Source organism: Melopsittacus undulatus, chromosome 30 (assembly GCF_012275295.1).
Source record: "Melopsittacus undulatus isolate bMelUnd1 chromosome 30, bMelUnd1.mat.Z, whole genome shotgun sequence".
NCBI classification, from domain to species: Eukaryota; Metazoa; Chordata; class Aves; order Psittaciformes; family Psittaculidae; genus Melopsittacus; species Melopsittacus undulatus.
The window spans coordinates 209,397-230,801 of NC_047556.1; the positions used below are offsets into that span (position 1 = coordinate 209,397).

At 44.7% G+C, this 21,405-nt stretch overlaps 1 protein-coding gene across 1 annotated transcript; it reads left to right on the forward strand.

The window, feature by feature from the left end:
- The first annotated feature begins 786 nt into the window (after positions 1-786).
- On the forward strand, positions 787-19,795 carry METTL3 (methyltransferase 3, N6-adenosine-methyltransferase complex catalytic subunit). The gene is made up of 12 exons (XM_034072503.1): positions 787-1,141; positions 3,417-3,579; positions 4,620-4,707; positions 4,916-5,064; positions 9,269-9,444; positions 10,714-10,927; positions 14,617-14,804; positions 16,109-16,147; positions 16,299-16,407; positions 18,445-18,510; positions 18,620-18,732; positions 19,612-19,795. Exons 1-12 carry the CDS (start codon positions 1,035-1,037, stop codon positions 19,721-19,723), a joined length of 1,524 nt encoding a protein of 507 aa, XP_033928394.1. The 5' UTR covers positions 787-1,034; the 3' UTR covers positions 19,724-19,795.
- The last annotated feature ends 1,610 nt before the right edge of the window (positions 19,796-21,405 follow it).

The window sequence follows — 21,405 nt, forward strand, 5'->3', positions numbered from 1 at the left end:
TGGCGGCGGTTGCTATGGAGATGGGGAGGGCAAACAAGATGGCGGAGGGAGGCGTGCCCGAACCCAAAATGGCGGCTGTTGCCATGGAGATACGTGCCCAAATCCAAGATGGCGGCCGTTGCCATAGCGATACGTGCCCGAAGCCAAAATGGCGGCTGCTACCATAGAGATACGTGCCCGAAGCCAAAATGGCGGCCGTTGCTATAGCCATACGTGCCCGAAACCAAAATGGCGGCTGTTACCATGGAGATACGCACCCTCCCACAAAATGGCGGCCGTTGCCATAGAGATAGGTGCCCGAACCCAAAATGGCGGCCGTTACCATAGAGATACGTGCCCAAAGCCAAAATGGCGGCCGTTGCCATGGAGATGCGCACCCTCCCCCAAAATGGCGGCCGTTACCATAGAGATACGTGCCCGATTCCAAAATGGCGGCTGTTGCTATAGCGATGCGTGCCCGAAGCCAAAATGGCGGCCGTTGCCATAACGATGCGTGCCCAAACCCAAAATGGCGGCCGTTACTATGGAGATGCGCACCCTCCCACAAAATGGCGCCCGTTGCCATAGAGATACGTGCCCAAAACCAAAATGGCGGCCGTTGCAATAGTGATACGTGCCCCCTCCCAACATGGCGGCCGTTGCCATAGTGACGCGTGCCCGAATCCAAAATGGCGTCCGTCTCCATGCCAACAATCTCGCCCCCTCCCACCCCCTTTGCCCTCACCCAAGATGGCGCCTCCAGCTTCCGGTCCCTCCCTTCCACTTCCGGCCGCGGCTCCGTGAGGTGAATCCGTTGCGGCCTAGCACTCCCGGTGCTGTATCCGGTACTCCGGGTGTCATTTCCGGTATTCCGGGTGTTGTTTCCGGTATTCCGGGTGTTGTTTCCGGTGTTGGGGGTGTTGTTTCCGGTATTCCGGGTGTTGTTTCCGGTATTCCGGGTGTTGTTTCCGGTTTTGGGGGTGTTGTTTCCGGTATTCCGGGTGTTGTTTCCGGTGTTGGGGGTGTTGTTTCCGGTATTCCCGGTGTCGGGTCCCATGTCGGACACGTGGAGCTCCATCCAGGCCCATAAGAAGCAGTTGGATTCGCTGCGGGAGAGGCTGCAGAGGAGGAGGAAGCAGGAGCAGAGCGGTGAGGAATGGGGGTAATTAATGGTAATTAATGGTAATTAATGGGGTAATTAATGGGGGATTAATGGGGTTAATTAATGGTAATTAATGGGGTTAATGAGGGGGTAATGGGGGGGAATTAATGGGATAATTAATGGGGTTAATGAGGGGGTAATGGGGGGAATTAATGGGGAATTAATGGGGTTAATGGGGAATTAATGGGTAATTAATGAGGGGATTAATGGGGTTAATGAGGGGGTAATGGGGGGGAATTAATGGGTAATGAATGGGGGATTAACGGGGAATTAATGGGGGAAATAATGGGGTAGTTAATGGGGAATTAATGGGGGATTAATGGGGGATGAATGGGGAATGAATGGGGTAAATAACGGGGGGATTAATGGGGAATTAATGAGGGGGTTAATGGGGTTAGTGAGGGGGTAATGGGGGGGAATTAATGGGGAATCAATGGGGGATTAATGGGGGAATAAAAGGGGTAATTAATGGGGAATTAATGGGGAATTAATGGGGAATTAATGGGGAATTAATGGGGGATTAATGGGGGAATTAATGGGGAATTAATGGGGGAATTAATGGGGAATTAATGGGGGATTAATGGGGGAATTAATGGGGAATTAATGGGGGAATTAATGGGGAATTAATGGGGGATTAATGGGGAATTAATGGGGGATTAATGGGGAATTAATGGGGGATTAATGGGGGAATTAATGGGGAATTAATGGGGGATTAATGGGGAATTAATGGGGGATTAATGGGGGAATTAATGGGGGATTAATGGGGGAATTAATGGGGAATTAATGGGGAATTAATGGGGAATTAATGGGGAATTAATGGGGGATTAATGAGGGAATTAATGGGGAATTAATGGGGAATTAATGGGGGATTAATGAGGGAATTAATGGGGAATTAATGGGGAATTAATGGGGGATTAATGAGGGAATTAATGGGGAATTAATGGGGAATTAATGGGATTAATGGGGAATTAATGGGGGAATTAATGGGATTAATGGGGAATTAATGGGGGAATTAATGGGGAATTAATGGGGAATTAATGGGGGATTAATGGGGAATTAATGGGGGATTAATGGGGAATTAATGGGGGATTAATGGGGGAATTAATGGGGAATTAATGGGGAATTAATGGGGGAATTAATGAGGGAATTAATGGGGGATTAATGGGGAATTAATGGGGGATTAATGGGGAAATAATGGGGGATTAATAGGGAATTAATGGGGGATTAATGGGGAAATAATGGGGGATTAATGGGGAATTAATGGGGAATTAATGGGGATTAATGGGGGATTAATGGGGGATTAATGGGGAATTAATGGGGAATTAATGGGGAATTAATGAGGGAATTAATGGGGGATTAATGGGGAATTAATTGGGGAATTAATGGGGAATAATGGGGGATTAATAGGGAATTAATGGGGGATTAATGGGGAAATAATGGGGGATTAATGGGGAATTAATGGGGAATTAATGGGGATTAATGGGGGATTAATGGGGGATTAATGGGGAATTAATCGGGAATTAATGGGGAATTAATGGGGATTTAATGGGGGATTAATGGGGAATTAATGAGGGAATTAATGGGGGATTAATGGGGAATTAATTGGGGAATTAATGGGGAATAATGGGGGATTAATAGGGAATTAATGGGGGATTAATGGGGAAATAATGGGGGATTAATGGGGAATTAATGGGGAATTAATGGGGATTAATGGGGGATTAATGGGGGATTAATGGGGAATTAATCGGGAATTAATGGGGAATTAATCGGGAATTAATGGGGAATTAATGAGGGAATTAATGGGGGATTAATGGGGAATTAATTGGGGAATTAATGGGGAATTAATGGGGGATTAATGGGGAATTAATGGGGGATTAATGGGGAATTAATGGGGAATTAATGGGGGATTAATGGGGAATTAATGGGTAATTAATGGAGAATTAATTGGGTAATTAATGGGGAATTAATGGGGTAATTAATGAGGGATTAATGGGGGATTAATGGGGAATTAATGGGGGAATTAATGGGGAATTAATGGGGGAATTAGCAGGTAATTAATGGGTGCTAATTATGACGTCACTGGGTGTTAATTAATGACATTAATAGGTATTAATTAACGACGTCAATGGCTATTAATTAATGACGTCAATGGGTGTTAATTAATGACATTAATGGCTATTAATGACCCCTCCCCCCCAGACCCCGCCCCCCCCCGCACCTCCAGCCCGGCCCCTCCCCCCCCCTCCTCCTCCTCCCCTCCCCCCCCCTCCTCCTCCCAGCCTCTGACGTCAGCGCTGACGTCACCGCGGCCCCGCCCCCCCTCCGATGACGTCACCGCCGCTGACCCCGCCCTCGAGCGCCGGCTCCTCCTCCTGCTCTCTGACCCCCCCGTGACCCTGCCGGCTGATGCTGATGCCCTCTGCCGCGTCATGGCCGCCGTGAGTGACGTCACTTCCTGCCGCGGCGGCCATCTTGGTCGCAATGATTCTCTATGGGGGGGGGGCTGTTGGATGATGTCATCACTATGGGAGGTCTATATGTCCCTATAGGATGACGTCATCGCTATAGGGGCATTCTATATGACCCTGTAGGATGATGTCACCTCTATGGGGGGGGTCTATATGTCCCTATAGGGTGATGTCCTCTGTATAGGGGGGGTTTCATACATCGCTATAGGATGATGTCACTTCCAAATTTGGGAAATTTGGGGAAAATTGGGGGAATTTAGGAAAAATTGGGGTAAACTGAGGGAATTTTGGAAAGAAATGGGGAAAATTTAGGGAATTTGGGGAAAATTGGGAAAACTTGAGGGAATTTAGGAAAAATTGGGGGAAAATTGGAGGAATTTGGGAAAAATTGGGGAAAATTGAGGGAATTTGGGGAAAATTTGGGGGAAATTTGGAAAATTTGATGGAAATTCGAAATAATTGGGGAAAATTTGGAAAAATTTGGAAAATTTAGTGGAAATTTTGGTAAAATTTGGAAAATTTGTGGAAATTTTGGGAAAATAGGGGGAAATTTGGAAAAATTTGACGCTGCTTTGGAAAATTTGTCTGAAAATTGGCTGAATTTTGGGGAAATTTGGAAAATTTGGGGGAAATTTCAGTAAAATTTGGAAAATTTGGTGGAAATACTGGGAAAATTTGGAAAATTTGTGGGAATTTTGGGAAAATAGGGGGAAATTTGGAAAAAATTGAAGGAGATTTGGAAAACTTGGCAGATTCTTGGCTGAACTTTGGGCGAAATTTCGAAATTTTTGTGGAAATTTGGGAAAATATTGAAAATTTGGGGGAAATTTGGGAAAATTTTGAAAATTTGATGGAAATTTTGGGAAAATTTGTAAAATTTGGGAAAATTTTGGGAAAATTTTGGGGAATTTGGTTGAAACCCCCTCCCCCTCCCCCTCTGACGTCACTGACCCCTCCCCCTCCCCCCTCTGACGTCACTGACCCCTCCCCCTCTGACGTCACCCCCCCAGGATGACGTCATCGCCCCGCGCCGCGCCGTCGAGAGCCTCCTGCAGAAGTTCGCGGCCCAGGAGCTGATCGAGGTCCGGGGGGGGGGGGGTGGGGGGGGGAGGGGGAGGGGCCGGGGGGCTCCTCCCCTCCCCCCCCTCTGGCCCCGCCCCCTCCTCCAGCCCCGCCCCCCCCGGCCCCTCCCCCCCCACCACCATTGTGACCTATGCCGACCGCGCCAAGCTCCGCGCCATGGTGACGTCACTGATGACGTCATCACCGGCCCCTCCCCCCTCCAATGGGGGGGGGAGGAGGAGGAGGGCGGAGCAAGAGGGGGGAGGGGCTACAGGGGGAGGGGCCGCGGGGGGGGAGGGGCTGAAGAGGAGCAGGAAGATGGCGTCGGATGTGGACCTGGAGATCGAGAGGCTGCTGAGCCAACAGTCAACAAGGGAGCAGCAGAGCAAGAAGGTCAGTAATGGGGTGGTTAATGGGGTCATTAATGGGGTTATTAGTGATTAATGGGGTCGTTAATGGGGTTAATTAGTGATTAATGGTTTTATTAATGGAGTAATTAGTGATTAATGGGGTCATTAATGGGGTTATTAATTGGGAAATTAGTGATTAATGGGGTCGTTAATGGGGTAATTTATGGTTAATGGGGTCATTAATGGCGTAATTAGTGATTAATGGTGTCATTGATGGGGTAATTAGTGATTAATGGGGTGATTAATGGGGTTATTAATGGTTAATGGGGTGATTAGTGGCGTCATTAATGGTTAATGGGGTTGTTAATGGGGTAACTAATGGTTGTTAATGGGGTAATTGGTGACTAATGGGGTCGTTAATGGGGTCATTAATGATTACTGGGGTCATTAATGGGGTAATTAGTGATTAATGGGGTCATTAATGGGGTTATTAATGGGGTAATTAGTGATTAATGGGGTCACTAATGGGGTACTTAATGATTAATAAGGTAATTAATGGGGTAATTAGTGATTAATGGGGTCATTAACGGGGTAATTATGGGTTTCTATGTGTCCCTATGGGTCCCTACGGGGTCCCTATGGGGTCTCTATGGGTCTCTATGTGTCTCTATGGGTCTCTATGGGTTTCTATGGGGATCTATGGGTCCCAATGGGTGTCTATGAGATCTCTATGGGTCCCTATGTGTCCCTATGGGGTCTCTATGGGGTCTCTATGGGTCTCTATGGGTCTCTATGGGGTCTCTATGTGTCTCTATGTGTCTCTATGTGTCTCTATGTGTCTCTATGTGTCTCTATGTGTCTCTATGTGTCCCTATGGGTGCAGGTGAGCCAGGAGATCCTGGAGCTGCTCCACGCCAGCACCGCCAAGGAACAGTCCATAGTGGACAAGTTCCGGTCTGGGCTCCGTCAATGGGTCCCTATGGATCCCTATGGATCCCTATGGGTCTCTATGGGTCTCTATGGGGTCTATGGGGTCTATGGGGATCTATTGGTCCCTATGGGTCTCTATGGGTTCTATGGGTCTCTATGGGTCTCTATGGGTTCTATGTGTCTCTATGTGTCTCTATGTGTCTCTATGTGTCTCTATGTGTCTCTATGGGTCTCTATGTGTCTCTATGTGTCTCTATGTGTCTCTATGGGTCTCTATGTGTCTCTATGTGTCTCTATGTGTCTCTATGTGTCTCTATGTGTCTCTATGTGTCTCTATGGGTCTCTATGTGTCTCTATGTGTCTCTATGTGTCTCTATGTGTCTCAATGTGTCTCTATGTGTCCCTATGGGTGCAGGTGAGCCAGGAGATCCTGGAGCTGCTCCACGCCAGCACCGCCAAGGAACAGTCCATAGTGGACAAGTTCCAGTCTGGGCTCCATCAATGGGTCCCTATGGATCCCTATGGATCCCTATGTGTCTCTATGTGTCTCTATGTGTCTCTATGGGTCTCTATGGGTTCTATGTGTCTCTATGTGTCCCTATGGATCTCTATGGGGTTTCAATGGGTCTCTATGTGTCTCTATGTGTCCCTATGGGTGCAGGTGAGCCAGGAGATCCTGGAGCTGCTCCACGCCAGCACCGCCAAGGAACAGTCCATAGTGGACAAGTTCCAGTCTGGGCTCCATCAATGGGTCCCTATGGATCCCTATGGGTCCCTATTGATCTCTATGGGTCTCTATGGGTCTCTATGGGGTCTATGGGGTCTATGGGGATCTATGGGGATCTATGGGTCCCTATGGGTCTCTATGGGTTCTATGGGTCTCTATGGGTCTCTATGGGGTCTATGGGGATCTATGGGTCCCTATGGGTCTCTATGGGTCTCTATGGGTTCTATGGGTCTCTATGGGTCTCTATGGGGTCTATGGGGATCTATGGGTCTCTATGTGTCTCTATGGGGTCTATGGGGTCTATGGGGTCTATGTGTCTCTATGTGTCTCTATGTGTCTCTATGTGTCTCTATGTGTCTCTATGGGTCTCTATGGGTCTCTATGTGTCTCTATGTGTCTCTATGTGTCTCTATGTGTCCCTATGGGTGCAGGTGAGCCAGGAGATCCTGGAGCTGCTCCACGCCAGCACCGCCAAGGAACAGTCCATAGTGGACAAGTTCCGGTCTGGGCTCCATCAATGGGTCCCTATGGATCCCTATGGATCCCTATGGGTCTCTATGGGTCTCTATGGGTTCTATGGGTCTCAATGGGTCTCTATGGGGTCTATGGGTCTCTATGGGTCTCAATGGGTCTCAATGGGTCTCTATGTGTCCCTATGGGTGCAGGTGAGCCAGGAGATCCTGGAGCTGCTCCACGCCAGCACCGCCAAGGAACAGTCCATAGTGGACAAGTTCCAGTCTGGGCTCCATCAATGGGTCCCTATGGATCCCTATGGATCCCTATGGGTCTCTATGGGTCTCTATGGGTCTCTATGGGGTCTATGGGGATCTATGGGTCCCTATGTGTCTCTATGGGTTCTATGTGTCTCTATGGGTCTCTATGGGGTCTATGGGGATCTATGGGTCCCTATGGGTCCCTATGGGTCTCTATGTGTCTCTATGGGTCTCTATGTGTCTCTATGTGTCTCTATGTGTCTCTATGTGTCTCTATGTGTCTCTATGTGTCTCTATGTGTCTCTATGTGTCTCTATGTGTCTCTATGTGTCTCTATGGGTCTCTATGGGTCTCTATGTGTCTCTATGTGTCTCTATGGGTCTCTATGTGTCTCTATGGGTCTCAATGTGTCCCTATGGGTGCAGGTGAGCCAGGAGATCCTGGAGCTGCTCCACGCCAGCACCGCCAAGGAACAGTCCATAGTGGACAAGTTCCGGTCTGGGCTCCATCAATGGGTCCCTATGGATCCCTATGGATCCCTATGGGTCTCTATTGATCTCTATGGGTCTCTATGGGTCTCTATGTGTCTCTATGGTCTCTATGTGTCTCTATGTGTCTCTATGTGTCTCTATGTGTCTCTATGTGTCCCTATGGGTCTCTATGTGTCTCTATGTGTCTCTATGTGTCTCTATGTGTCCCTATGGGTGCAGGTGAGCCAGGAGATCCTGGAGCTGCTCCACGCCAGCACCGCCAAGGAACAGTCCATAGTGGACAAGTTCCGGTCTGGGCTCCATCAATGGGTCCCTATGGATCCCTATGGGTCTCTATGGATCCCTATGTGTCTCTATGTGTCTCTATGGGTCTCTATGGGTTCTATGGGTCTCTATGGGGTCTATGGGTCTCTATGTGTCTCTGTGTGTCTCTATGTGTCCCTATGGGGTCTCTATGTGTCTCTATGTGTCTCTATGTGTCTCTATGTGTCTCTATGGGTCTCTATGGGTCTCTATGGGTCTCAATGGGTCTCTATGTGTCCCTATGGGTGCAGGTGAGCCAGGAGATCCTGGAGCTGCTCCACGCCAGCACCGCCAAGGAACAGTCCATAGTGGACAAGTTCCAGTCTGGGCTCCATCAATGGGTCCCTATGGATCCCTATGGATCCCTATTGATCCCTATGGGTCTCTATGGGTTTCAATGGGGTCTATGGGGTCTATGGGGATCTATGGGGATCTATGGGTCCCTATTGATCTCTATGGGTCTCTATGGGTCTCTATGGGGTCTATGGGTCCCTATGGGTCTCTATGGGTCTCTATGGGGTCTATGGGTCTCTATGGGTCTCTATGGGGTCTATGTGTCTCTATGTGTCTCTATGTGTCTCTATGGGTCTCTATGGGTCTCTATGGGTCTCTATGTGTCCCTATGGGTGCAGGTGAGCCAGGAGATCCTGGAGCTGCTCCACGCCAGCACCGCCAAGGAACAGTCCATAGTGGACAAGTTCCAGTCTGGGCTCCATCAATGGGTCCCTATGGATCCCTATGGATCCCTATGGGTCCCTATTGATCCCTATTGATCTCTATGGGTCTGTATGGGGTCTATGGGGTCTATGGGGATCTATGGGGATCTATGGGTCCCTATGGGTCTCTATGGGTCTCTATGGGTTCTATGGGTCTCTATGGGGTCTATGGGGATCTATGGGTCCCTATGGGTCTCTATGGGGTCTATGGGTCTCTATGGGTCTCTATGTGTCTCTATGTGTCTCTATGGGTCTCTATGTGTCTCTATGTGTCTCTATGTGTCTCTATGGGTCTCTATGTGTCTCTATGTGTCTCTATGTGTCTCTATGGGTCTCTATGTGTCTCTATGTGTCCCTATGGGTGCAGGTGAGCCAGGAGATCCTGGAGCTGCTCCACGCCAGCACCGCCAAGGAACAGTCCATAGTGGACAAGTTCCGGTCTCGAGGCCGAGCCCAAGTGCAGGAATTCTGTGACTATGGAACCAAGGAGGAATGTGTGAGAGCCAGCGGGGGGGAGAGAGCCTGCCGCAGGCTGCACTTCCGGTATGGGGCATCATGGGATACATACTGGGATATATGGGATACATACTGGGATATATACTGGGATACATGGGATACAGACTGGGATATATGGGATACATCCCAATATCCATATGTTCTATCCATAGATCTATGGGTTACATCCATAGATACATGGGTTCTATCCATAGATACATGGGTTACATCCATAGATCCATATGTTCTATTCATGGATCCATGTGTTTCATAGATCCAATAACCAAATTCACCCGAACTGCCCCAAATTGACCCAAATTTCCCTAAGTTTCCCTAAATTTCCCTGAATTTTTCTAAATTTCCCCAAGTTTCCCCAAACTTTCCCTATATTTCCCCAGATTTCCCTAAATTTCCCCAAATTTTCCTAAATTTCCCCAAATTTTCCACAAAATTTCCCCAAATTTCATAAAAAATTTCCCTAAACTTACCCAAATTTCCCTGAATTTTCCTAGATTTCCCCAAAATTCCCTGAATTTGCCTCAAATTTTCCCCAAATTTCCTCAAAATTTCCCTATATTTCCCCAAATCTCCCCAAATTTTCCTGAATTTCCCCAAATTTCTCCAAATTTCCTTAAAATTCCCTAAATTTCCACAAATTTCTCCAAGTTTTCAAAAAATTACCTAAATTTTCCTAAATTTCCCTGAATTTTCCCAAGTTTCCCCAAATTTGCATCAAAATTTCCTCAAAATTTCCCTAAATTTCCCCAAATTTCCCTAAATTTCCTCAAATATTTGTAAATTTCTGAAAATTTCCCAAATTTCCCCCAAATTTCCTTAAAATTTTCTTAAATTTCCCCAAATTTCTGCATATTTCTCCAACATTTCCATAAATTTCCCCAAATTTTCCTGGATTTCCCCAAATTTCCCCAAATTTGCCTGAAAATTTCCCCAAATTCCCACAAAATTTCTCCAAATTCCCCTAAATTTCCCCAATTTTTCCTAAATTTCCCCAAATTCCCTCAAAATTTCCCTAAATTTCTCCAATTTTCCCTAAATTTCCCCAAATTTCCCTCAAAATTTCCCCAAATTTTCCTTAAATTTCCCCAAATTTCTCCAAAATTTCCCTACATTTCCCCAAATTTTCCAGAATTACCCCAAATTTCCCCAAATTTGCCTGAAAATTTCCCAAAATTTCCGCAAAATTTCCCAAAATTTCCCAAAATCGCCCCCAATTTCTGCAAATTTCCCTAATTTCCCCCAAATTTCCCCAAATTCCCCAATTTCCCCAAAATCCCCCTAATTCTCCCCAATCTGCAGCCGCATCATCAACAAGCACACGGACGAGTCCCTTGGTGACTGCTCCTTCCTCAACACCTGCTTCCATATGGACACCTGCAAGTACGTCCACTATGAGATCGATGCCGGCCCCACAGCTGCCCCACACTGCCCCATAGCGCCGGCCCCACGGCAGCGCAGCCCTGCCCCCAAGGAGGGGGGCGATGGGGGCGTCGATCGGCTCTTCCCACCCCAGGTAATGGGGGGATTGGGGGAAAATTTGGGGAAATTTTAGGGAAATTTGGGATTTTCAGCAAAATTTGCAGGAATTTGGGGAAAATTTGGGGAAATTTGAGGGAAATTTGGGAATTTCAGCGAAATTTGGAATTTGGGGAAAATTTGTGAGTTTCAGTGAAATTTGTAGGAATTTGGGGAAATTTGAGGGAAATTTGGGAGTTTCAGCGAAATTTGGACGAATTTGGGTAAAATTTGGGGAAATTTTAGGGAAATTTGGGAATTTCAGCGAAATTTTGAATTTGGGGAAAATTTGTGAGTTTCAGTGAAATTTGGAGGAATTTGGGGAAAATTTGAGGGAAATTTGAGAGTTTCAGTGAAAATTGGAATTTGGGGAAAATTTGGGGAAATTCTAGAGAAATTTGGGAGTTTCAGCAAAATTTGGAGGAATTTGGGAAAAATTTGAGAGTTTCAGTGAAATTTGGAGGAATTTGGGGAAATTTGAGGGAAATTTGGGGATTTCAGCGAAATTTGGAGGAATTTGAGGAAGATTTGGGAGTTTCAGTGAAATTTGAAAGAATTTTGGGAAAAATTGGGGAAATTTGGGAAAATTTGAGGGAAATTTGGGAATTTTAGCGAAATTTGGAGGAATTTGGGGAAAATTTGAGAGTTTCAGTGAAATTTGGAGGAATTTGAGGGAAATTTGGGAATTTCAGTGAAATTTGGAAGATTTGAGGAAAATTTGGAGGAATTTGGGGAAATCTGAGAGAAATTTGAGGATTTCAGTGAAATTTGGAGGAATTTGGGGAAAATTTGGGGAAATTTGAAAGAAATTTGAAAGAAATTTGAGAGTTTCAGTGAAAATTGGAAGAATTTGTGGAAAATTGGAGAAATTTGGGGAAATTTGAAAGAAATTTGAGTTTCAGTGAAAATTGGAAGAATTTGTAGAAAAATTGGAGAAATTTGGGGAAATTTGAAAAATTTGAGAGTTTCAGTGAAATTTGGAGGAATTTAGGGAAAAAATGGGGAAATATTGGGAAATTTGAGGGAAATTTGGGAATTTCAGCAAAATTTGGAGGAATTTGGGAAAAATTTGAGAGTTTCAGTGAAATTTGGAGGAATTTGGGGGAATTTGAGGGATATTTGGGAGTTTTAGCGAAATTTGGTGGAATTTGGGGGAAATTTCGGAGTTTCAGTGAAATTTGGAGGAATTTGGGGAAAATTTGAGGGAAATTTGGGAGTTTCAGTGAAATTTGGAGGAACTTGGGGAAAATTTGGAGGAATTTGGGGAAAATTTGGGGAAATTTGAGGGAAATTTGGGAGTTTCAGTGAAATTTGGAGGAATTTGGGGAAAATTTGGGGAAGTTTGAAAGAAATTTGAGAGTTTCAGTGAAATTTGGAAGAATTTGTGGAAAAATTGGGGAAATTTGGGAATTTCAGCAAAATTTGGAGGAATTTGGGGGAAATTTGAGAGTTTCAGTGAAATTTGGAGGAATTTGGGGGAATTTGAGGGGAGATCGATGCCGGCCCCACAGCTGCCCCACACTGCCCCATAGCGCCGGCCCCACGGCAGCGCAGCCCTGCCCCCAAGGAGGGGGGGGACGGGGGCGTCGATCGGCTCTTCCCACCACAGGTAAATTGGGGGAAATTTGGGAAATTTGGGGAAAATTTGGAGGAATTTGAGAGTTTTGGAGGAATTTGGGGAAAAATTGGGGAAATTTGAGGGAAATTTTGGGGAAATTTTGAGAAATTTGGGAATTTCAGTGAAATTTGGAGGAATTGGGGGAAATTTGAGGGAAATTTGGGAATTTCAGCAAAATTTTGAGGAATTTGGGGAAATTTGGGGAAATTTGAGAGAAATTTGTGAGTCAGTGAAAATTGGAAGAATTTGTGGAAAATTGGAGAAATTTGGGGAAATTTGAAAAATTTGAGAGTTTCAGTTAAATTTGGAGGAATTTGAGGGAAATTTGGGAGTTTCAGTAAAATTCGGAGGAATTTAGGGAAAAATTGGGGAAATTTGTGGAAATTTGAGGGAAATTTGGACTTTCAGCAAAATTTGGAGGAATTTGGGGAAAATTTGAGAGTTTCAGTGAAATTTGGAGGAATTTGGGGGAAATTTGAGGGAAATTTGGGATTTTCAGTGAAATTTGGAGGAATTTGGGGAAAATTTGAGGGAAATTTGGGAATTTCAGCAAAATTTGGAGGAATTTGGGGGAAATTTGAGAGTTTCAGTGAAATTTGGAGGAATTTGGGGGAATTTGAGGGGAGATCGATGCCGGCCCCACAGCTGCCCCACACTGCCCCATAGCGCCGGCCCCACGGCAGCGCAGCCCTGCCCCCAAGGAGGGGGGCGATGGGGGCGTTGATAGGCTCTTCCCACCACAGGTAATGGGGGCATATGTGGGAAATCTGGGGAGATTTGGGGGAAATTCTGGGAAATTTGGGGAAATTTGAGGGGAATTTGGGAGTTTTGGTGAAATTTGGAGGAATTTGGGGGAAATTTGAGGGGAATTTGGGAATTTCACCAGAATTTAAAGAAATTTTAGGGAGAAATGGGGATTTCAGTAAAATTTGGAGGAATTTGGGGAAATTTGAGAGTTTCAGCAAAATTTGGTGGAATTTTGATGTATTTTCATGGAATTTTGATGTATTTTGCTGTAATTTTGACTATTTTGCTGGAATTTTGACTATTTTGCTGCAATTATAACTATTTTGCTGGAATTTTGGCATATTTTATGGAATTTTGATGGCTTTTCATGGAATTTTGACAATTTTGGTGGAATTTAATGGATTTTGACGGAATTTTGACGGATTTTGATGGAATTTTGACATATTTTGGTGGAATTTTGATGTATTTTGATGTAATTTTGACAGATTTTGGAATTTAACGGGTTTTTGTGGAATTTTAACAGATTCTGCGGGAATTTTGACAGATTTTGATGGAATTCTGATGGATTTTGATGGAATTTTGATAGATTTTCATGAAACGTTGACAGATTTTGGTGGAATTTTGACATATTTTTGTGGAATTTTGGTGAATTTTGATGGAATTTTGACGTATTTTGGTGGAATTTTGATGGATTTTCATGGAATTTTGATAATTTTGGTGGAATTTAACGGATTTTGATGGAATTTTGACAGATTTTGATGGAATTTTGATGTATTTTGGTGGAATTTTGACTATTTTGCTGGAATTTTGATGGATTTTTGTGTAATTTTGACGTATTTTGACGGAGTTTGCTGGAATTTTGCCGTATTTTGCTGTAATTTGATGTATTTTGCTGTAATTTGATGGATTTCGATGGAATTTTGACAGATTTTGGAATTTAAGGGATTTTTGTGGAATTTTAACAGATTTTGGTGGAACTTCGACATATTTTCCTGGAACTTTGACGGATTTTGATGAAATTCTGATGTATTTTGGTGGAATTTTGACATATTTTGATGGATTTTGCTGGAATTTTGATGTATTTTAATGGAATCTTGAGGAATTTTGACATATTTTTCTGGAATTTTGATGTATTTTGCTAGAATTTTGACATATTTTGACGGATTTTGCTGGAATTTTCACATATTTTGACAGATTTTGGTGGAATTTTCACATATTTTGACGGATTTTGCTGGAATTTTCACATATTTTAATGGATTTTGCTGGAATTTGCTGTATTTTGCTGTAATTTGATGGGATTTGATGACTTCCTGTGTCCCCAGTGGATCTGCTGTGACATCCGGTACCTGGACGTCAGCATCCTGGGCAAGTTCTCGGTGGTCATGGCCGACCCCCCCTGGGACATCCACATGGAGCTGCCCTATGGGACCCTGACCGACGACGAGATGAGGAGACTGAACATCCCAGTGCTGCAGGACGAGGGGTTCCTGTTCCTATGGGTCACAGGCAGGTATGTATGGGGCTGATGTATGGGGTCTGATGTATGGGGTGTTACATATGGGGTCTGACATATGGGGTCTGATGTATGGGGGCTGACATATGGGGATGATGAGATGAGGAGACTCAACATCCCAGTGCTGCAGGACGAGGGGTTCCTGTTCCTATGGGTCACAGGGAGGTACATATGGGGTCTGATGTATGGGGTCTGATGTATGGGGTGTGATGTATGGGGTCTGACATTGGGGTATCCATTGGGATCCTGTTCCTATGGGTCATGGGCAGGTATGTATGGGGTCTGATGTATGGGGTCTGACATATGGGGTCTGACATTGGGGTCTGATGTATGGGGGCTGATGTATGGGGTCTGATGTATGGGGTCTGACATATGGGGTCTGCATTGGGGTCTGACATTGGGGTCTGCATTGGGATCCTGTTCCTATGGGTCACGGGGAGGTAGCTGTCTATGGGGTCTGACATATGGGGTCTGACATATGGGGTCTGATGTATGGGGATGATGAGATGAGGAGACTCAACATCCCAGTGCTGCAGGACGAGGGGTTCCTGTTCCTATGGGTCACAGGGAGGTACATATGGGGCTGACATATAGGGTCTGCATTGGGGTCTCTATAGGGATCTTACATATGGGGTCTGCATTGGGGTCTGACATTGACATATGGGGTGTTACATATGGGGACGATGAGATGAGGAGACTCAACATCCCAGTGCTGCAGGATGAGGGGTTCCTCTTCCTATGGGTCACAGGGAGGTATGTATGGGGCTGACATATGGGGTCTGATGTATGGGATCTGACATATGGGGTCTGCATTGACATTGGGGTCTGCATAGGGATCCTGTTCCTGTGGGTCACCGGCAGGTAACTGTCTATGGGGTCTGCATTGGGGTCTGCATTGGGGTTTCCATAGGGATCTTACATTGGGATCTCCATTGGGATCCTGTTCCTATGGGTCACTGGAAGGTATCTATGGGGTTTGCATTGGGGTCTTACATTGGAGTCTTCTATTGGGATCTTCCATTGGGGTTTTCCATTGGGATCTTCTATTGGGATCTTCTTCCATTGGGGTCTCCATTGAGGACCCCAAACCCCCTTATATACCCCCAAAACCCCTTTAATAACCCCAAAACCCCCATTTATTGACCCAAAATCCTCTTTATCAACCCAAAATCCCCCTTTATCCACCCAAAAACCCCATTTATTAACCCAAAACCCCTTTATTCACCCCAAACCCCCATTATTGCCCTAAAACCCCCATTATTAACCCAAAACCCCCTTTTCTCACCCCAAACCCTCCTTAGGGCCATGGAGCTGGGCCGCGAATGCCTCAACCTTTGGGGGTGAGTTCCTATTTCCCCCTTTTTCACCCCAAAAATGCCTAAAAATGACCCAAAAATGGCCAAAAATGGTCAAAAATGGCTAAAAATGGCTAAAAATGGCTAAAATTGGCCCAAAATGACCCAAAATCGTTGGAATTGGCCCCAAATGCAGCTATGAGAGGGTGGATGAGATCATCTGGGTGAAGACCAACCAGTTGCAGAGGATCATCCGAACTGGGCGCACTGGGCACTGGCTTAACCATGGCAAGGAGCATTGCTTGGTATGGGGTTTGGGGGGAAAAAGGGGGATTTTGGGTCAGAAATGGGGTTTTGGGTGAAAAATAGGGATTTTTGGGTCCTAGAGGGGGGTTTTGGGTGGAAAAAGGGGTTTTGGGGTGGAAAAAGGGGGATTTTGGGTCAATAAAGGGGTTTTGGGTGGAAAAGGGGATTTTGGGTCAGTAATGGGGGTTTTGGGTGGGAAAAGGGGGATTTTGGGTTAATAATGGGGGGTTGGGGGGAACAAGGGGGATTTTGGGTCAGTAATGGGGTTTTGGGTGGAAAAAGGGGATTTTAGGGCAATAATAGGGGGTTTGGGTCAATAAATGGGGGTTTTTGGGTGGAAAAAGGGGGATTTTGGGTTTTAGAGTGGGGGTTTGGGGGGAAAAGGGTGATTTTGGGTTAATAATGGGGGTTTTGGGTGGGAAAAGGGGGATTTTGGGTTAACGGGATTTGGGTGAAAAAGGGGGATTTTGGGTTAATAAAGGGGATTTTAGGGCAATAATGGGGGTTTTTGGGTGAAAAAGGGGGATTTTGGGTCAGTAATGGGGATTTTGGGGGGAAAAAGGGGGATTTTGGGTCAGTAATGGGGGTTTGGGGCAATAATGGGGGTTTTGGGGCAATAATGGGGGTTTTTGGGGGGAAAAAGGGGATTTTGGGTCAATAGTGGGGGTTTGGGTGGGAAAAGGGGATTTTAGGGCAATAAATGGGGGTTTTGGGGCAATAATGGGGGTTTGGGTGGAAAAAGGGGGATTTTGGGTCAGTCATGGGGTTTTGGGGGGGAAAAGGGGGATTTTGGGTCAATGATGGGGGTTTTGGGTTAATAATGGGGGTTTTGGGGCAATAATGGGGGTTTTTGGGGGGAAAAAGGGGGATTTTGGGTCAATAATGGGGTTTTTTGGGGGGAAAAAGGGGGATTTTGGGTCAATAATGGGGTTTTTTGGGGGGAAAAAGGGGGATTTTGGGTCAATAATGGGGGTTTGGGGGAAAAAGGGGGATTTTGGGTCAGTAATGGGGGTTTTGGGGTGAAAAATAGGGATTTTTGGGTCCTAGAGGGGGGTTTTGGGTGGAAAAAGGGGGTTTTGGGGTGGAAAAGGGGGTTTTTGGGTGGAAAAAGGGGGATTTTGGGTCAATAAGGGGGTTTGGGGTCAATAATGGGGGTTTTGGGTGGGAAAAGGGGGATTTTGGGTCAATAAGGGGGTTTGGGGTCAATAATGGGGGTTTTGGGTGGGAAAAGGGGGATTTTGGGTTTTAGAGTGGGGGTTTGGGGGGAAAAGGGGGTTTTGGGGTCATTAAAGGGGATTTTAGAGCAATAATGGTGGTTTGGGGTGAAAAAGGGGGATTTTGGGTCGGTAATGGGGTTTTGGGTGGAAAAAGGGGATTTTAGGGCAATAATGGGGTTTTGGGTGGAAAAAGGGGATTTTAGGGCAATAATAGGGGGTTTGGGTCAATAAATGGGGGTTTTTGGGTGGAAAAAGGGGGATTTTGGGTTAATAATGGGGGTTTTGGGGGGGAAAAGGGTAATTTTGGGGTGGGAAAGGGGGTTTTTGGGGTGAAAAAGGGGGATTTTGGGTCAATAATAGGGGATTGGATGGGAAAAGGGGTTTTGGGTCAATAAAGGGGATTTTAGGGCAATAATGGGGTTTCGGTTAATGGGGGTTTTGGGTCAATAAATGGGGGTTTTTGGTCAATAATGGGGGTTTTGGGTGGAAAAAGGGGGATTTTAGGTTCTAGAAGGGGGTTTTTGGGGTGAAAAAAGGGGATTTTGGGGTGGAAAATGGAGGATTTTGGGTTCTAGGCTGGGGTTTTGGGGTGAAAAAAGGGGATTTTGGGTCCTAGAGCTACTTTTTGGGGTAATTTGGGGCTCAGCAGTTGGATTTCTGGTTCTGAATAGCACATTTTGTGTCTAAAAAGACACATTTTGGGTCCAAAAAGGCCCATTTTGGGTCCAGAAAGACGCATTTTGGGTCCAGAAAGGCCCATTTTGGGTCCAAAAAGCATCATTTTGGTTCATTTTGGGCCCAAAAACCCCTTTTCACCAGGTGGGGGTTAAAGGCAACCCCCAAGGCTTCAACCGCGGCTTGGACTGTGACGTCATCGTGGCCGAGGTCAGCCCCTATTAATAACCCTATTAATGCATATTAATGACCCTGATCATGAATATTAATGACCCAGCTCATTAATATGCATGTATGCAAATGAGCCCCGTCCAATCAGGTGCGGTCCACGAGCCACAAGCCGGATGAGATCTATGGGATGATCGAGAGGCTCTCGCCTGGAACCAGGAAGATTGAGCTCTTTGGGAGGCCCCATAATGTCCAACCTAACTGGTATTAGCTCATTAATAGTCATTAATGGGTCATTAATAGTCATTAATAGGTCATTAATAGTCATTAATAAGCATTAATAGGTCATTAATAAGCATTAATAGGTCATTAGTAGTCATTAATAGGTCATTAATAACCATTAATAGGTCATTAAGTCATTAATAGGTCATTAATAGTCATTAATAGGTCATTAATAGTCATTAATAGCTCACTAATAGTCATTAATGTGTCATTAATAGGTCATTAATAGGTCATTAATAACCATTAATAGTGCATTAATAACCGTTAATAGCTCATTAATAACCATTAATAGCTTATTAATAAGCATTAATGGGTCATTAATAGTCAATAGCGCATTAATAACCGTTAATGACTCATTAATAGGCAATTAATAGCGCATTAATAATCATTATGGCTCATTAATAGTCAATTATTAGCGCATTCTTCATGACTCCTCATCAATATTCATGATACCTCATTATTCTTCATGACCCACCCTCAATATTCACGACCCTCATTGATATTCACGACTCCTAATTAATATTCATGATCCCTCATTAATATTCACTGCTCAGTTAATATCCACAATACATTGTTATAATCAATATAGATGAATTGGCACCAATATCCACGAAACCTCATTACCATCCATTACTCCTCATTAATATTCACGACCCCTCATTAATATTCATGACTCATTCATGTCTCGATATTCATATCTTGTTAACGCCAATAGTAATGACCCATTATCAACAATCACTATCTCTCATTAATATTCACAATACCTTGTTAATATTCACGTTATCTCGTTAATATTCATGTTGTCTCATTAATATTCACGATGGCTCATTAATATTCATGACTCCTCATTAATATTCATAGGATCACGCTAGGGAACCAGCTGGACGGGATCCACCTGCTGGACCCGGATGTGGTTGCTCAGTTCAAGCAGCTCTATCCGGATGGAGTCATCTCCAAACCCAAAAACCTCTAATTTCACCCCTCGTTTTGGGCTGAAAAACGACGATTTTGGGGCCACAATAAAGGACTATGGGAAGGGAGGAGATGGGATTGAATGTGTGTGATTTTGGGGTGAAAAAGGGGGATTTTGGGGCTAAAAATGGCAGGTTTTGGGTCTAAAAACCACGTTTTTTTGTGGCTCAAAACCCCATTTTTGGGGTTAAAAAACACCATTTTTGGGGTTAAAAAACCCATTTTTGGGGTGAAAAATCCCATTTTTGGGGTTGAAAATGACCATTTTTGGGGTTAAAAAGCCCATTTTTGGGGTTGAAAATGACCATTTTTGGGGTGAAAAAGCCCATTTTTGGGGTGAAAAAGCCCATTTTTGGGGTTGAAAACAACCATTTTTGGGGGTTAAAAAGCCCATTTTTGGGGTTGAAAATCACCATTTTTGGGGTGAAAAAGCCCATTTTTGGGGTTGAAAATCACCATTTTTGGGGTGAAAAAGCCCATTTTTGGGGTTGAAAATGACCATTTTTGGGGTGAAAAAGCCCATTTTTGGGGTGAAAACAACCATTTTTGGGGTGAAAAAGCCCATTTTTGGGGTGAAAACAACCATTTTTGGGGTTGAAAATCACCATTTTTGGGGTGAAAAAGCCCATTTTTGGGGTTGAAAATCACCATTTTTGGGGTTAAAAAGCCAATTTTTGGGGTTAAAAATCACCATTTTTGGGGTGAAAAAACCCATTTTTGGGGTTAAAAAACACCATTTTTGGGGTGAAAAAGCCCATTTTTGGGGTTGAAAATCACCATTTTTGGGGTGAAAAAGCTCATTTTTGGGGTTGAAAATGACCATTTTTGGGGTTAAAAAGCCCATTTTTGGGGTTGAAAACCACCATTTTTGGGGTGAAAAAGCCCATTTTTGGGGTTGAAAACTACAATTTTTGGGGTTGAAAAGCCCATTTTTGGGGTTGAAAACTACAATTTTTGGGGTGAAAAAGCCCATTTTTGGGGTTAAAAAACACCATTTTTGGGTGAAAAAGCCCATTTTTGGGGTTGAAAACTACAATTTTTGGGGTGAAAAAGCCCATTTTTGGGGCTGAAAACCACCATTTTTGGGGTTAAAAAGCCCATTTTTGGGGTTAAAAACCCCATTTTTGGGGGGCTAAAACCACCTTTTTTTGCAGCTGGAAAGCCCATTTTTGGGGCCAAAAAAGTCAATTTTGGGGTTCCAAAGTGCCATTTTTTGTGCTCCACGATATGTAGTTGATGCTCCAAGACACGGTTTTGGGGTGAAAACTGCCATTTTTGGGCAAAACCCTCCATTTTTGGTGTAAATCCCCCCTCTTTACATACCCAAGCCCCATTTTTGGGGTGAAATCCCCCATTTTTGGTCCTCCAAACCCCATTTTTGGGTCGAAATCCCCCATTTTTAGGTCCCAAAACCCCATTTTTGGGTCAAAACCCCCATTTTTGGCCCTCCAAACCCCATTTTTGGGTTGAAATCCCCCATTTTTAGGTCCCCAAGTCCCATTTTTGGGTCAAAACCCCCCATATTTGGGTCAAAATCACCCATTTTTAGGTCCCCAACCCCCATTTTGGGTCAAAACTCCCCATTTTTAGGTCCCCAAACCCCATTTTTGGGTCGAAATCCCCCATTTTTAGGTCCCCAAGCCCCATTTTTGGGTCAAAAACCCTCATTTTAGGTCCCCAAAC

Excerpts from the sequence above, each read along its gene's own strand:
- METTL3 (XM_034072503.1), top strand. The coding sequence starts at position 1,035 with ATGTCGGACACGTGGAGCTCCATCCAGGCCCATAAGAAGCAGTTGGAT. Across the intron at positions 16,148-16,298 it reads GAATGCCTCAACCTTTGGGG|CTATGAGAGGGTGGATGAGA; the intron begins GTGAGTTCCTAT and ends CCCCAAATGCAG. Across the intron at positions 18,511-18,619 it reads GTGACGTCATCGTGGCCGAG|GTGCGGTCCACGAGCCACAA; the intron begins GTCAGCCCCTAT and ends CCGTCCAATCAG.